At 47.0% G+C, this 14,989-nt stretch overlaps 1 protein-coding gene across 11 annotated transcripts in view; it reads left to right on the plus strand.

Moving 5' to 3' along the window:
• ARMC8 (armadillo repeat containing 8) overlaps window positions 1–14,989 on the plus strand; it is a 217,143-nt gene that overhangs the window by 8,264 nt on the left and 193,890 nt on the right. For 7 of the 11 annotated variants that reach the window (XM_039486874.1, XM_039486879.1, XM_039486872.1 and 4 more), the window contains one exon: window positions 2,069–2,140. The exons of 2 other annotated variants lie outside the window; for them this stretch is intronic. In XM_039486874.1, the coding sequence (XP_039342808.1) occupies window positions 2,069–2,140 (72 nt within the window). Of the gene's footprint in view, window positions 1–2,068; window positions 2,141–13,730; window positions 13,844–14,989 lie in introns of those variants that run through there. 2 more of the 11 variants (XM_039486880.1, XM_039486871.1) reach the window with 2 other exon arrangements.

Genomic DNA, 14,989 nt, shown 5'->3' on the forward strand with positions numbered 1-14,989 from the left:
CAGGTAAAATGTGTATTTCCCTTCATTCTTGGATATGACTGAACAAGTTTTGCTGATGCTTTCCAAAATGTCAACCAGAGGCAGGCATATATATGTGGATATGGAAAGTTTTTACCTGAACAGGTTGGCAGAGTTATAAACAATTGAAAAACAGGTTTGTGTAATGGAAAAGTGTTAGACAACAGTAGCTACCAGTTCTGCCTTATTTTTTCCCTGGCTTTTGGGGGGTGGAAATCAGGAAGAGATGAAAACACTAATCTTTCTGTTGACCTTGCTTAAATAGCGATACAGAGAAAAGCAAACACAAACTGACAAACAAATCCAATTAAAATTGTGTCTGTAAATATATAATTCCATGGATTGCACTGAAACTCTAAGCTTGGTGGAAACTTTTTAGTGCACCTGTTGCGAATTTTGTTTTCTTAACACTAACTCTTTCTTAGTTGGCATGGTGACTAGCCTTCAGTTAGAAACACACACACACACACACACAAACTTAATCTTCTAAAGTTTATTTTGATGTGTGTGTTTTTTTTTTTTAAAAAGGTACTTCAGTTGTTTTGCTCTTATCTAAATCCCCCAAAAGGCCCAACATGGGAACGCTGTGGCTGTAAAGGGAGAATTTATTGAAAAAACTGAGAGTTAAAATAGAGGGCCTTAATGGCAGTCTGAACATTGCTTTGGATAGAGCACTCTCTAATAGTGAACACTGAAGATGAGAAACCATTTGAAAACATTTGGGGTACAGTGTTACTTAATCTGACTACTGAAAGGTTAGAGTTGTGAAATGCATGAACTGAACTTAGAGGTCTTGTGTGTCTTGCCTTTCTGCTAGTTAGAAGGGTTTTGAATAGTCAAAGATGAATTTTTTATGCTTTCTGTATTTGCAAAGTCTAAGCTCATTTAAATCTTGATACAGTTTTAGAGAAGCTAAGAAATTTGTTCTATTGAGTTGTCTGTAAGCTGGTAATGTAACAGACTGCTGGTCTTCCCTGAAACTCATTGAGAATCAAGTGTATAATAAAAGCAACTAATGTTAAAAAATCCAAGTGGATGCTTTGTGGTTTTTAGTATACAAAGTAACTTTCTGCACCATGTTAGATTGCAAACTAAGCATTTCAACAGGAGCTTGGCTGGGATGTAGAACTGTTATATTAGACAGCTACCTCTTGTTTGGAGTAGTCCTGCCTTCTTATCCTAGGTAGTATCTAACCCCACTACCATACAATCTGAGCACCTTGCAGTCTCTTAATGTATTTATTCTCATAACATCCCTGTGAGGTAGGAAAGTGCTGTTGTCTCCACTCTACTGCTGGGGAACCTGAGGCATAGAGGCTGTTGTTTGCAGTGTTGTTGTAGCAGTCTTGATCCCAGGATATATGAGAGACAAGGTGGGTGAGATATCATCTTTTACTGGACCACCTTCTGTTGCTGGAAGACCTGAGGTCTTCAAGCTTGTCTTTTCCACCAATAGAAGTTGGTCCTACAAAAGATATTAGCCCACCTTGTCTCTTGCATACAGGTTGTAACCTTCATTAAGGTTATACAGGAAGCCTGTGGCAGACCAGGGAGTTGAACCCTTGTCTCCAGCGTCCCAGGCTTGCACCTTAATCACTGGACTTCCTTTCCTCCTTCCTCTGCCCCTTGGTAAGAAGTGACTTTTCCCTGCTCCCATCAGAACAGTGCTTCTGATTTCACGTTACTGAGGTTTAATGTTTTCCCCACAGCTGACTTATTTTAGATGCTGGATGAAGTAGGTAGGCATGAACAAGTGGTCCATCTGACTTCATCAATAATGACTCACTTCCACATGTGATTCTAACGTGAAGTGGTGTGGGGTTTTGCTCATTTGAATGAATTGGGGCATAGTGGAAACCTGGAGATCTGGGTTTCGTGGCCAAAGACGTTGGAAAATACTGTGTCCTGAAGCAGTGTTCAGCCATGTAGGTGCAGCATGGAGATCTGAAAGACTTTGATAGAATCTGTGGAAACAGGGCTCAGTTCTATAAAATTTACTTAGTACCTCAGCATAATTTACCAGGGTTTGTTTTTCTTTCTGGATTTACAGAGATATGAAAAATGCTGTAATTGGAAACAACAAACAAAAAGCGAACTTGATTGTTTTGGGAGCAGTTCCAAGGTATGTCCTCTGCTACTCTCCTTTTCACTAATTCACATTAGGTTGGGGATAAAGATCTCTAGATCACAGACACTGCTTTTGACCTGATTTTGAAAGCTGTAGTTGACTGATTACTTTCCCTAATGTAACTTTGAGAGACTTGGAATATCTAACTTCATGTATTACAGAACAGGTGATTGAGTAAATATGCTTTTCATTGGGAATGTTAAGGAATTCATTAAAGCAGCCTTGGCATATTGTTATGAAAACCTACCAGCCTAAGACAAAATCTAATTTCCAACTTTTACAACACTGATGATGATAGATAAGTGATTATATTTTACTCCCATGCTGTAGCAAATCACTTGGTGAGATGGCTAGCAGAATTTTGCAGTTTTACATTAAAGGTACCATTCTAAAGCAATAATGTAATAAATACAAAGATAACTTTAGCCTCTGTCCCTTATCCAGTTCAGAGAACAACAAAAATAAAGAAATAATTTCACAGTATCACCAACTTATTGCTTCAGCAAGTGTTAATGCTTCCTGGTTCCACTGGTGCAAATTAATGGGATGCTTCTTTTATGCTTCTCTGGTATCCAATGAGAAATGGTCATTTTGTGACTCTTCCCTTCCCCTTCACAAGGCTTGGCTGTCATTCAGCCTTTAGCTGCAGCAAGGTAACAGGATGGGGAATATGTGGAAGAACAGAGTGCACCAATTGTACTGTCATTGTGCAGCCCACTCTTGGTCCCAACTCAGGTCCTGTTAACGCAAACCACTCTTTCATGAGCCACCAGAACCTGCCTCAGGAGGGGGGACCGGGACCTATCTGCTCTTCCCTGGCAGGATGGTGAGCTTGCGGGGTGACCTGGTAGTCTTCCAGATTCCCCAGGAGTTTACACTGATGAAAAGGCTCTCCAAAACCTGGTGAACTTTCCCTCTTCCTTCCAAATGCAAATAGCATAAAGGAAGACCCTATCTTCAGGGTTGGTAAAAAACAGGTATTTGCTGGAGTACAGGCAAAGTTCAGGGTAGATTCCACCCCCCAAAAAGATGCCCCTGGGGTTCTCCCTGTGGCAGAGCACTCTTCCTCTTGACCCTTCTAACAGGTGTATCTATTCTCCAGTTTTTGAATTTGGCTTTCCTTCAGATTGAGCAGACCTTACAAGCCTTTGTTTGCCCCGCATCTTCCCATCCTGTGCTATTGCTGTGGCTGCAATGGATGGGGAGATCCCCCTTCTTCTGAGCCTGATACTGAAATTTCAGAGTCTATATCCCAAATTCCAGAGTCTGCCAGGATCCTCAATGTCATGAAAATATGTTGAGGATCCTAAAGATTCATCCTGTAACTAGAAAAAGATTCTCCATTTATCCTGATAAACTTGTAGGGAAAAGACCTTGCCTGTCTTCATTTTGTACTCCTGGGAGCATTCTGTGCTGTAAAAATAAAAATTCTGCACACTATATTTCAAAATTCTGCAAATTGTATATGTCAAAATAATACTACATAATCATGCCAGTTTCAATTATTTTGGTAATTTATTTCAAAATACCTGTTAGCAAGTATGTCTGTAACAATATACTTACTCTCCCTCTCTTTCTTCCCCCCCCCCCTTCCCCCAGGAGTAGAATTAAAGAAACCCCTGTGACAACCTAGTTCCTTTTTCTTTGTCCCCTTCCACACCACCAGAGCCCAGCCAGGGGGCTAGGCACCCACAGCCTCTCCCCCTAAGAGCCCAGCCATGGAGCTCCTCCCCAGACAATATACCCAACCCCCTCCCCCCAGAGCCCAGTCATGAGGGCCCCCCCCTTGCCCAGACACCTGCCCCCTCTCCCCCCCAGAGCCCAGCCGTGGCTCCACCAGCCCAGACACCTGCCCCCTCCACCCCAGAGCCCAGGGATCCAGAGGGAGAAACAGCCTGATGCTTGGTCCCAGGCTTTCATGGAGTTTCCTGCATGCTGCCGTTTCCCTCCCTCAGGGGAAGCTGGGAACTGCAGCTGCCAGGAACCCTCTAGTTCAGGGGATCTCAAACTGGGGGTCAGGACCTCTCAGGGTGTCATGAGGTTATTACATAGGGTGTCGGAAGTTGTCAGCCTCCACCCAAACCCCTGCTTTGCCTCCAGCATTTATAATGGTGTTAAATATATTAAACAGTGTTTTTAATTTATGCGGGGGGGGGGGGGTCGCACTCAGAGACTTGCTAAAACTTGAGAACCACAAAACTTGAGAACCACAGCTCTAGTTCTCTCCCCCTCCCTCCAGCAGTGTCTTCTATGTCTGAGCTGGGCTCTGCCGGATCCAGTGGCTCCTAGTGGCGGCTAGCAGCACTGCAGCCAAGTTCTGTAGGGGAAAGCAAAAAGAACAGGAGTACTTGTGACACCTTAGAGACTAACAAATTTGAGCATAAGCTTTTGTGGGCTAAAACCCACTTCATAGAGACTAACATGGCTACCACTCTGAAACCTGTAGGGGAAAGGAAATTCTGTGCGCACAACATTCATTTCTGCAAAATTCTGCATTGTGCGGTGTGCAGAATTCCCCAAGGAGTAATTTTGATAAAGATAATGCTGGGAAGTATCATATATTAAGAATTTTAGGCCATGTTTATTAATAAATATAAGCTGGACTGGGAGACCCTTGGGAAGACTTTTCTCCCTGGCTGGATCATTCAATGACAGTGTCCCCCAAATAATCCTCTGTCCCTTTAGAGGCTGATATAATCACCCCAGGGCCTCTTAGACAGGGATAAATCAGATCACAGAATACTACTTGGGAGACTCGTTTTGCTTCCTATAATGTGGTAGTGAAATTTAAGTTAAAGAAAAGGAATGAATGAATTCCAAATCAAAGTCCTCAATGAAGCTTTACAGTCCAGTTCCTTTTGGAAATCCAGCCAGCAGGCCAGGCCTTCCCAGAGTAGGGGTCAAAATAAGCATCCCCTTAATGTCAGTTCACTCTGTTCAATAGGGTAAATTAAGGAGCCGATTTCAACCCCCCCCCCAATAAAATAAAATAAAATGGACTGCAGTTACTCAGGGCAAATTGATTCTCTTCATAGTGACATGGGGCGGGGTGTTACAGAATTCTTCTCTCCCTCCCACACTGGATAGCCAGATAGAAGAATTCTGTAACATTACCCCCCCCCATGTCACTATGGAGAGAATCAATTTTCCCTGAGTATATATAAATAAAATCTCCCCAGCCTCGTCTTTCCTCAATGTAATTATTTTCTGTCCTTTTCCCTGTTCTTCCCTAAGCATTCTTTTGGCAAGTTTTCAATTTATCTTCTTGACAAAGGAGCCACTTACTAATTCTCCCATCCTGATTATTTCTTAGGCGCATCCTTAACTTTTTTCCATTTCTCAAAAAACGAGGGGGACACTCATCTAAAACTACAAAAGTAGTTAGTTCATTAGTCCACTGTCAAAAATTAAATGGAATCTCATGGGTCCCCCCGTCACTCCTCAGACCAATGTTTTTTCTGGTGACTATAGATGTGCAAAATACTTTTCTTCACATCTGTATACCACCAAAAGTTCCAGCTGGAGTAGCTCATTAATTTTGTGCACATCTAGGAAATGGTCAAGGTGAGATCACTTGCCTCTCTACTGGGCCTTGTTGTATCTTGTCAAGGTTCCCCCACTCCTCTCTTCCCCCAGTCCAGTTACAGATTTTACCGTGTTTGTGGATGCAGTTGGAGATGCTGGTGCATCAGTAGTCTCAGTGAAGAGATGCTCCAAACAGTGGGTTGGCCAGATACGAATGGGACGCCTCTACAAATTCTTCTTGGGATGTATCTTACCAGAGATGATAGTTTTATATGATGTGGGGAAAGTGCTTAGTTTGAAAACTACACAAGATGTCTGGTACCTAATGGAAAGAAATTTATATGTTGTTGTTGTGGAACAGATGCACGTTGGCTTTCAGAAACAAATCTTAGTTGTCATCTTTTGAAGACGGACTGCACAGCAGTAGCAGCCTGTGTGAACTGCCCCTGCTTAAACAAAGCAGAAAAAACATGCTTCTTGGTGGAAAGAAACCTTAAAGAAGTTCTTCAAGTGATTGCTCATGTGCATTCCAATAGAGGTGTGCGCGCGCCGCATGCATAATCCATATGAAGGTTTTTCCCCTAGCGGTACCCGTTGGGTCGGCTGTGGAGACCCCTGGAGTGGCGCCTTTATATAGTGTATATAAGTCCCTGCCGCCTGCTCAGTTCCTTCTTACCGCCAGTGACGGTCGTTGGAGCAGCTGAGTCTCTTGCATTCAAAAGTGCCTACCTAGTGGTTCCCTTTTCTTCATTGTATGTAGTTGTTAGTTCCTTATATAGTAGTTTGTAGTTAGTTGGACATACTTCGGGGGGCTTCCCATCACTGGGGTATGCCTCAGTTGCAGGGGTTTAAGGTGTGCGAGAGGTGTGCAAAACTTATGCCCACAGACGATCCGCACCCTGCCTGTCTCAAGTGTTTAGGAGAGGGCCATCAGACAAATAAGTGCCCAATTTGCAGGAGCTCTAGACCCAGGACTAAGAGTGGGACTATGCTCTCCTCCTGATGCAATTGGCCCTCCGCCCACAGCCGGCACCAGAAGCAGCATCAGCATCATCCGTGTGGGATGTCCCAGCACTGAGGAAGGACTCCTCTAAGGAGCACCAGCACCGCTCCCCGACTCGTAAGGGAGTGCTACCAGGCGGCACCGCTCACAGTCCCCAGTGCCGTATAAGAAAAAGAAGGCGGACAGGGGTTAAGCCACGAGGGGACTCCAGCAGGGTGCGTCCTTCGGTGGGACACCCACGGTCTGGGCCTCAAGACCCGGCACCTTTGACTCCAGCCCCAATTGGAGGCCTGTTGAGTCCGGTGCTAGTGGACTCCCCAACTCGGGAGGATTTGGAGGAAGAACTCGACCTTCCCTCCATGCCAGGTACCTACGAGGCAGCGTGGGACCTCATTGCCATGACGGCGCAGTCGCCGGCACCGCAAGCTCAGGCACCCTTTGTGGCATCAGCTGCAGTGTCTATCCCGGCGCCGCATGTGGCTCCGGCACCCTTTGCAGTGCTGATGGCGGTACTGCCTCTGGTTCATCACCGTGGCAAGCCTATGATGTTATGGCGCCGCTCCCTGGCACTGTCTGGCTCCGCCTCCCATGGTCGGGCACAGACGACTTGTCCGAGTCAGATGCAGAGTCTTCTGTCCCTCAGCGCAGCCACTACCGCTCCTGGCACTGGTCCTGGCACCGCAGACCGGTGGAATCATCGGCACCGGTGGTCGCCTAGCTACCCCAGTGGCACAGCCCAGTACAATAGCCATTTTGGACCCCTTGGGCCTACCATCAGGCTCAGGGTCTGGGCTCCAGGCCAGCATTGGTGGCATCTGCACCCCGAACCCCTCCCCCCAAGCAATGTCGCTGCCTCGCCACACCCCCAGGGCTCCTGAGGACCCCGCATGTGACAGGGACTCTGGACTGTCACACTCAGACGCAGCACCTGAGCCAGCACCATCAGTGATACTAGAGTCACTTCTAGTCACGGGAGGCTCTGAGGAACCTGACCCAGCCTCCAGAATGTCAGAAGGACAGGAAGACCCTATTCCATGGGGCTTCTCCCTCCTTGCCAGACGAGGCTGTGGCAGGCACCACCACCTTGCCAGTGATGGACACCAAGGGATACCAGGACCATCTTAGGAGGGTGGCCCTAAACCTCAATCTCCAGGCAGAGGAGGTCATGGAGGAGTCTGACCCAATGGTGGACATCCTTGCCCCGGAGGGTCCTTCTACGGTGGCCTTGCCCCTAATAAGAACAATCAAAAACACCACTAAGGTGCTCTGGCAGACTCCGGCCTCTCTACCATCCACCGCTAAAGGGGTGGAAAGGCGCTATTTTGTGCCACAGAAGGGGTACGCACACCTTTTCACCCAGTCCCCAGACAGTTGAGGCGGCAAATCACAAAGAGTGGCAAGGACAGCCAGGTCCCGCGCCCAAGTCATGGGATGCTAAGAAGATGGACCTTTTTGGCTGAAAAATCTACTAGACTGGGGGGCCCTAGCTTTGAGTGGCCAACCAGCAAGCAGTACTCAGCTGCTATGCTTTCAACTCTTGGAGCTTGTTGGCAAAATTCCAGGAGTTGCTCCCAGCTGATTTGTGCAAAGAGTTTAGCACGCTCCTTGAGGAGGGCAGCGTGGTCTCCAGAACCTCCCTCCAGGCTGCGTTAGACATGGCAGATTCGGCGGCTCGGACCATGGCCGCTGCCATTACAATGAGGCACAGTGCGTGGCTCCAGGTATTGATACTACCTGAGGTCCAGAACACAATTCAGGACCTCCCCTTTGACTGTGCAGGCCTGTTTGCCCAAAATATGGATTCTTGCCTGCACAGCCTTAAGGACTCGCGAGTGACTTGAAGTCTTTTGGGATCCGCACCTCAAAGAAAGCCTTTTAAGCCTCAGTCCCCATCCTGCTTATACTCTGGGCCTCCTAGGTGAGACTTGTCAAGGAGACGGGGCAGAAATAATAGGAGACGCCCACCACAATCCTCCTTAGGCCAAGGCCAGGGTTCAACCAAACAGCCCCCGGCCCAAAACCAAACTTTTGAAGATGCGCCCAAGGACAGAGCATCAGTTTCAGTCTTGGATCCTTACCCCCACTTTGTGAATTGACTCTCCCACTTCTGCCAGGCTTGGGCACAGATCACGTCAGATCACTGGGTCCTCAGCATGGTAGGAGTGGGATATTGTATCCAGTTCTGTTCCCTCCCACCACCCTTTCTTGTCCCTTTTCAGGGACCCTTCTCACGAACAACTCCTCTTGCAGGAGGTGCAATCACTCCTCACTCTAGGGGCAATAGAGGAGGTTCCTCAGGAATTCAGGGGCAAGGGGTTCTACTCCCGCTGTTTCCTCATTCCCAAGGCCAAGGGTGGGCTTCAGCCTATCCTGGATCTGCGAGACCTCCACATATTAATAAGGAAAGTGAAGTTTTGCATGCCGCCATCATTCCTTCCTTGGATCTGGGGGACTGGTACGCCGCCCTCAACTTGAAAGATGCGTACTTCCATATATCCATTATCCCTGCCCACAGACGATTCCTGAGATTCTGGTCAGTGGCCAGCACTACCAGTTCAGGGTGCTCCTGTTTGGGCTCTCAGTGGCCCCCTGAGTATTCACAAAGTGTATGGCGGTTGTGGCAGCCTTCCTCCGCAAATGTCAGGTGCAAGTGTTACCGTACCTGGACAACTGGCTAATCAAGGCCGGGTCGCAAGCACGGGCCACAGAGCACGTCTCTGGCCCTGGCCACATACTGCAGGCTGGGCCTCATATTGAATGTGCCCAAATCCACACTGGCCCCGACGCAGAGAATAGAATTCATAGGAGCTCTTTTGGACTCCATGCAGGCCAGGGCGTTCCTGCCCGAGCTGTGCTTCCAAGCACTCAGTCATTATTGAAAACCTTTGCCGATTTCCCACAACCACGGCCAGAAATTGCATGAAACTATTGGGGCATATGGCAGCCTGCACATATGTGGCCCAGCATGCCAGGTTACGCCTTTGGCCCCTCCTGGCGTGGGTGCACAGGCCAGGCAGGGACCTACTGGATGCGATAGTTACCTTCCCCTCTCGCATCCTCGAGTCTCTCCACTGGTGGCTGCAACCACAAGTTGTCTGTGTGGGAATACCCTTTGCCAAACCCCAACCTACGCTATCCCTAGTCACAGATGGCTTGGCGCTCAGTTTGGGAGCACACCTGGGCAATATCAGAACCCAAGGCCTATGGTCCCACACAAAACTATCACTGCATATCAACGTAAGGGAGCTGAGGGCGCTTTGTCTGGCATGCCAAGCATTCCAGGCCCGCCTGCAAGGCGCATGTGTGTCAGTGCTGATGGACGACACCACAGTGAAGTTCTATATAAACAAACAGGGTGGCGCTCGCGCCTCTCCCCTGTGCCAAGGAGCCCTCGGGCTGTGGGATTTTTGCATCGCCCACTTGATACACCTAGAGGCATCACACCTTCCAGGAGCACAAAACGAGCTAGCCGATTGCCTCAGCCACTCGTTTCACGGTCACGAATGGTCCCTCAAGCCAGACATCGCGCAAACAATGTTCCAGAGGTGGGGCTCTCCCCACATAGACCTGTTCACGACGTGGAGCAACACGAAGTGCCAGCGGTTCTGCTCTTTCCTGAATCACAGCCCAGGATCCATCACGGATGCCTTTCGCCTTTCCTGGATGTGTCACCTGCTGTACGCATTCCCGCCCTTCCCTCTCATACACAAAGTCGTCCTCAAGACTTGCCGGTACGGGGCTTCCTTGATCCTCATCACGCCAATGTGGCCCTACCAGCACTGGTTCACCATGTTGAACCTCTCAGTGGACAGACCACTATCTCTTCCCATGTGCCCGACCCTAATCACATAGGACCGTGGCCATCGGCAACACCCCAATCTGGAGTCCCTCCACCTCATGATATGGAAACTCCATGGCTGAACCCTCTTGAGCTTCAGTGTTTGGACCCAGTGAGGGAGGTCCTGCTGAGAAGTAGGAAACCCTCCACTCGTGCCACGTACCTGGGAAAAGTGGAAGCATTTTTCCACCTGGTCTCTGCAGAGGGGAACCGAACAGCGGCTAGCACCAATTCCCCTTATTTTGGACTACCTGTTATACCTCAAGCAGCAGGGGTTGGCAATATTATCTCTTAGGGTACACCTGGCTGCCATTTCGGCCTTTCACCCGGAGGCAGCGGATAGGTCAGTCTTCGGTAATCCCACGGTGGGCTGGTTTCTCAAGGGCTTGGACAGACTTTATTTCCAGGTATGACTGCCAGTGGGACCTCAATCTGGTCCTGTCCGCACTCATGGGGCCCCCTTTCGAGCCCATGGCAACCTGCCCTCTGTCCTACATTTCCTGGGAGGTGGCCTTTCTGGTGGCCATAACTTCAGCCAGAAGGGTATCTGAGCTCAGAGCGCTGACTTCTGAGCCCTCCATATGGTCTTTTATAAAGACAAGGTGCAGCTATGCCCTCACCCTGCGTTTCTGCCAAAGGTAGTCTCCCAGTTTCATGTGAACCACAACATATTTTTACCTGTGTTCTTCCCTAAGCCCCATGCCAGTAACAGAGAACGCATGTTCCATTCCCTGGACGTTAGGCATGCCCTAGCATTATACACTGACCGCACAAAGCCATTTCATAAGTCACCACAGCTCTTTATTGCAATCACAGAAAGGATGAGGGGGCTCCCGATCTTGTCCCATCGCATTTCATCATGGATCACATCCTGCATCAGGACTTGTTACGATCTGGCTAAAATTCCAGTCCCTCCGCTTACAGCACACTCCACAAGAGGGCAGGCGTTATCTGCAGCATTCCTGGCACAGGTCCCTATCCAGGACATATGCAAGGCAGCAACGTGGTCTTCCATCCACACCTTCACGTCACACTATGCCATGATCCAGCAGGCGAGGACAATGCAGCCTTTGGCAGGGCAGTCCTGCACTCAGCAACCAGGTGATCTCCGACCCCTCCCCCAGGGAAACTGCTTGGAAGTCATCTATTGGAATGCACACGAGCAATCACTCGAAGAAGAAAAAACGGTTACCTACCTCTCGTAACTGTTGTTCTTTGAGATGTTTTGCTCATGTCCATTCCAAATCCCGCCCGCCTCCCCGCTGTCGGAGTATTCCAGCAAGAAGGAACTGAGCAGGCGGCGAGTCGGCAGGGACCTATATACACTGCCATAAAAGCGCCACTCCAGGGGTCTCCACAGCCGACCCAACGGGTACCACTAGGGGAAAAACCTTTCGACGATTGTGCACGCAGCGCGCACACACTTATTGGAATGGACATGAGCAACACATCTCGAAGAGCAACAGTTATGAAAGGTAGGTAACCGTTTTTCCTTCCAGCTCCCCTAGTAGTATTAAAGGAAATCACTGAGGAAGACTAGCTGAGTTAAATCCATCTAGGTGAATGGGCTCTTAAGAGGAACACCTTTCAGCTGTTCACCACAAGGAACAACAGAAAGATGGATAAGTTTAATAGTGTATATGGAGGCCATGAAATGATCATGTAGGATGCTGGCTTGATTCCTTGAAGTTAGGTTGCCATTTGTGTTCACTCCTGGACATTTAATCTGTGGAGAATGCTAGGAAAAATAAGATCAGGCATCTTAGTAGTAATTGAAAATCTTATCCAGGAGCTGGGCCCCATTGTACTAAGTACTTTACAGTCATTCTGCCCCAAGAATGTCCAATAGAAAAAAAAATCCTATTGGTATGTGGATTTTGTCCACCACAAAACCGGAGGGTAACGATTTCCTCTCCTCTGCTGAAGGATATGTTGACCTAAGGCCCTTCCCCATATCCTCACAAAGCTTCTTTTTCTACGGACCTGATTTGTGAGAGAAACATGTTGAGACTTGATCGAGGAAAGTTATTAAAATGTTCTTGTTGCCTAGAAAGAGGGGCACTTCAATAATATTAACAGGGTTTGGATCATGTTCTCCCGGTGGCATGCTTATAGAAAAGCTTTGCCTAAAGGAGTTGTACTTTCCTACTGTCATTAGTTTTTCCTTTTTAAAATTTCTTTTTGCACCCAGATTAAATGTCTAAAGAGATTAAGGAAGAGTCCTGGTGTGCTCTTGCACCTAGTGTTCCATCTTTGAGGAAATATTGCTTATTTAAGTGTACTTCTAGGTTCCATGTACTTCTAGGTTCCATGTACCTCCCTGGAGCCTTAACGTAGTACTTACAGTTCTTTGTCACTCTCCTCTCTTCCTGCTCACCCTACTTTCTTGGAAGATAGCATTTTTGTGGTTGAGACCTTGGCCAGGAAGTTGAGGCAGCTGACCATGCATTCTTGTGTATCCTCTCATGATTTTTTATTTGGTTAAAGTAGTGATGACCACATGCTAGAACTTCCTTCCCAAAGTCTTCTCTCCCTTTCACCATAATTGTAATCAGAACCATCTGCCCTATGAGGTACATTAGACTGAAATCATGTGGCAGAGTCCACAGATTGAGATGACGCTGCTTCTGAATGCATCACTATTTTAAGACACTTTAAGATTGGTAGGTTATGGAGGGACCAAAGAGTCCCTTAAGAAGCAAGCCAGAGGGATTGAGGGTAGCAGGATGACCATGGCTGTCAGGGGCCTTGGGTCATCCAGTTTCATTGCCCACCTCTGTTCTGACCCTTTAACAGAACTTACAATTAAGATGTGAAAGAGCACATTTTCTCATTTGTCCTTCCATACCCCCCAGTCTGCTGCCCTGCAAGCTGCCTACCAGCCACATGTCATGCCCCCAAATTTGTTACCTCAGAACAGGAGACCCATATTGGAAGCACTTTGTATACAATGGCAAGCTGGGTCCGAGTTCTGTGGCAAGGACCCTGGGTTCTTTGGCACATTGATCTTCTGCAGACTTCTGAACCTCATAACTGCATTGTAGAAGCTTTTGCGAGTATGTGTAGGGGGAAGCTTTTTTGACAGCTGGGTAGTGGACGAGTGGTACTCTTGGTACCCAGGAAAATGTGGGAGTTGGACTTGTTTTTTGGAATCCAGGAGGCAGATGAGGCTTTCAGTCCTAGTGATGCATATCCCCTTACCTTCTTCTGTTGGGCAGGGATGGAGGGAACGTTACATTATGGGGTCAAGGTCGTCTGAATGCATTTTCCCCATTCCAGCAGTTTAGCAGCATCTAGATGCCATGCCCTATGCCACTATCTCCAAGAATAGGTAAGCACAATAACTTGATTCTGCTAGCTTAATCATCAGGGAAAGTTTTAATATTTAAAAAGTCACTAAGCTTCAGAGCTAATGCTTCATTGAATAGTTCGCACTCTGATCTGAGCTACTGCACACTGAGACAACTATCACTGCATCATCACAAACCTAAGGCAGAGAAGTTAGTTACAATCTCAAATTTATTCAGCCAGAACCTTTAACCAAACACTTAAAATCTATTTTTATTCATTTGATGGACTTTTGGCCTTCAGCTGATTGATTTTTAGGTGTCAGATGGATTTACTCTTCTAGAGAAACTCATGTCATGGTGATCTGTGGTGTAAAGGGGAATCCTGCAAAACTGCAGACTTAGCCCAGTCAAAAGTTGCTAGAAAATAATATTGTGAGTGTGATGTCTTATTTTTTGTTTTTTAAAAAACTTGGCTATTAACACAATTTCCAGAATTCATGGAAGACACTCTGCTGCTCATGTGAAATGTGTGGCAGTGGACAATGTGTCTTTGTCCATATAGAATTCCTGTTGCTAGATTGCTCTGTAAAATGCAACATGAGGAGATACAAAACTTTTCTTCTTTGTCTAACAAGGAATGCTTATATTAAAGATGACTTGTTTTGAATTACTTCGCAGCTTGCAGGTAACTGACCTGAACCTTGGCTGAGGCTATATTAACATCCCTGGAGTGAAATACTTTAGAGAGGCAATTGGAATATCTCTTTGGGAAATATCTTAGAAATACATAAAGAAAGCTAGTTTTATTACTCACTTGCTGGCAGAGCTATAGTTGATCAAGAGCTGGTGTATATCAGACCTTGATCATGGGAGTCCTTGTATTCTTTGACTGATAGACTTGAAATCCGGGATAGCTGATGACATCACACAGGAAATAAAGACTGCTTTAGGAGTTTTGGGAACCAAGACAGTTCAAATAAGTGAGGAACCTCAGTTTAGATAGTTCAGCAGTGAATATAGGCTGTTCAAATGGCATGCAGGCTATTCTGGATCTCAAATGATCCCTCTCTTTAAAGGTTAGAATGTATTTGTAGACATTTTCAAATTTTACTGTTTAAGTCCCAAAAGTTGATGGCAACATCAAGCTCTTTCTGATGTCTTAGAGGCAATTTTGAACTATTTTTAGA

The sequence above is a fragment of the Mauremys reevesii genome, linkage group 9, assembly GCF_016161935.1.
Source record: "Mauremys reevesii isolate NIE-2019 linkage group 9, ASM1616193v1, whole genome shotgun sequence".
Classification (NCBI taxonomy): domain Eukaryota; kingdom Metazoa; phylum Chordata; order Testudines; family Geoemydidae; genus Mauremys; species Mauremys reevesii.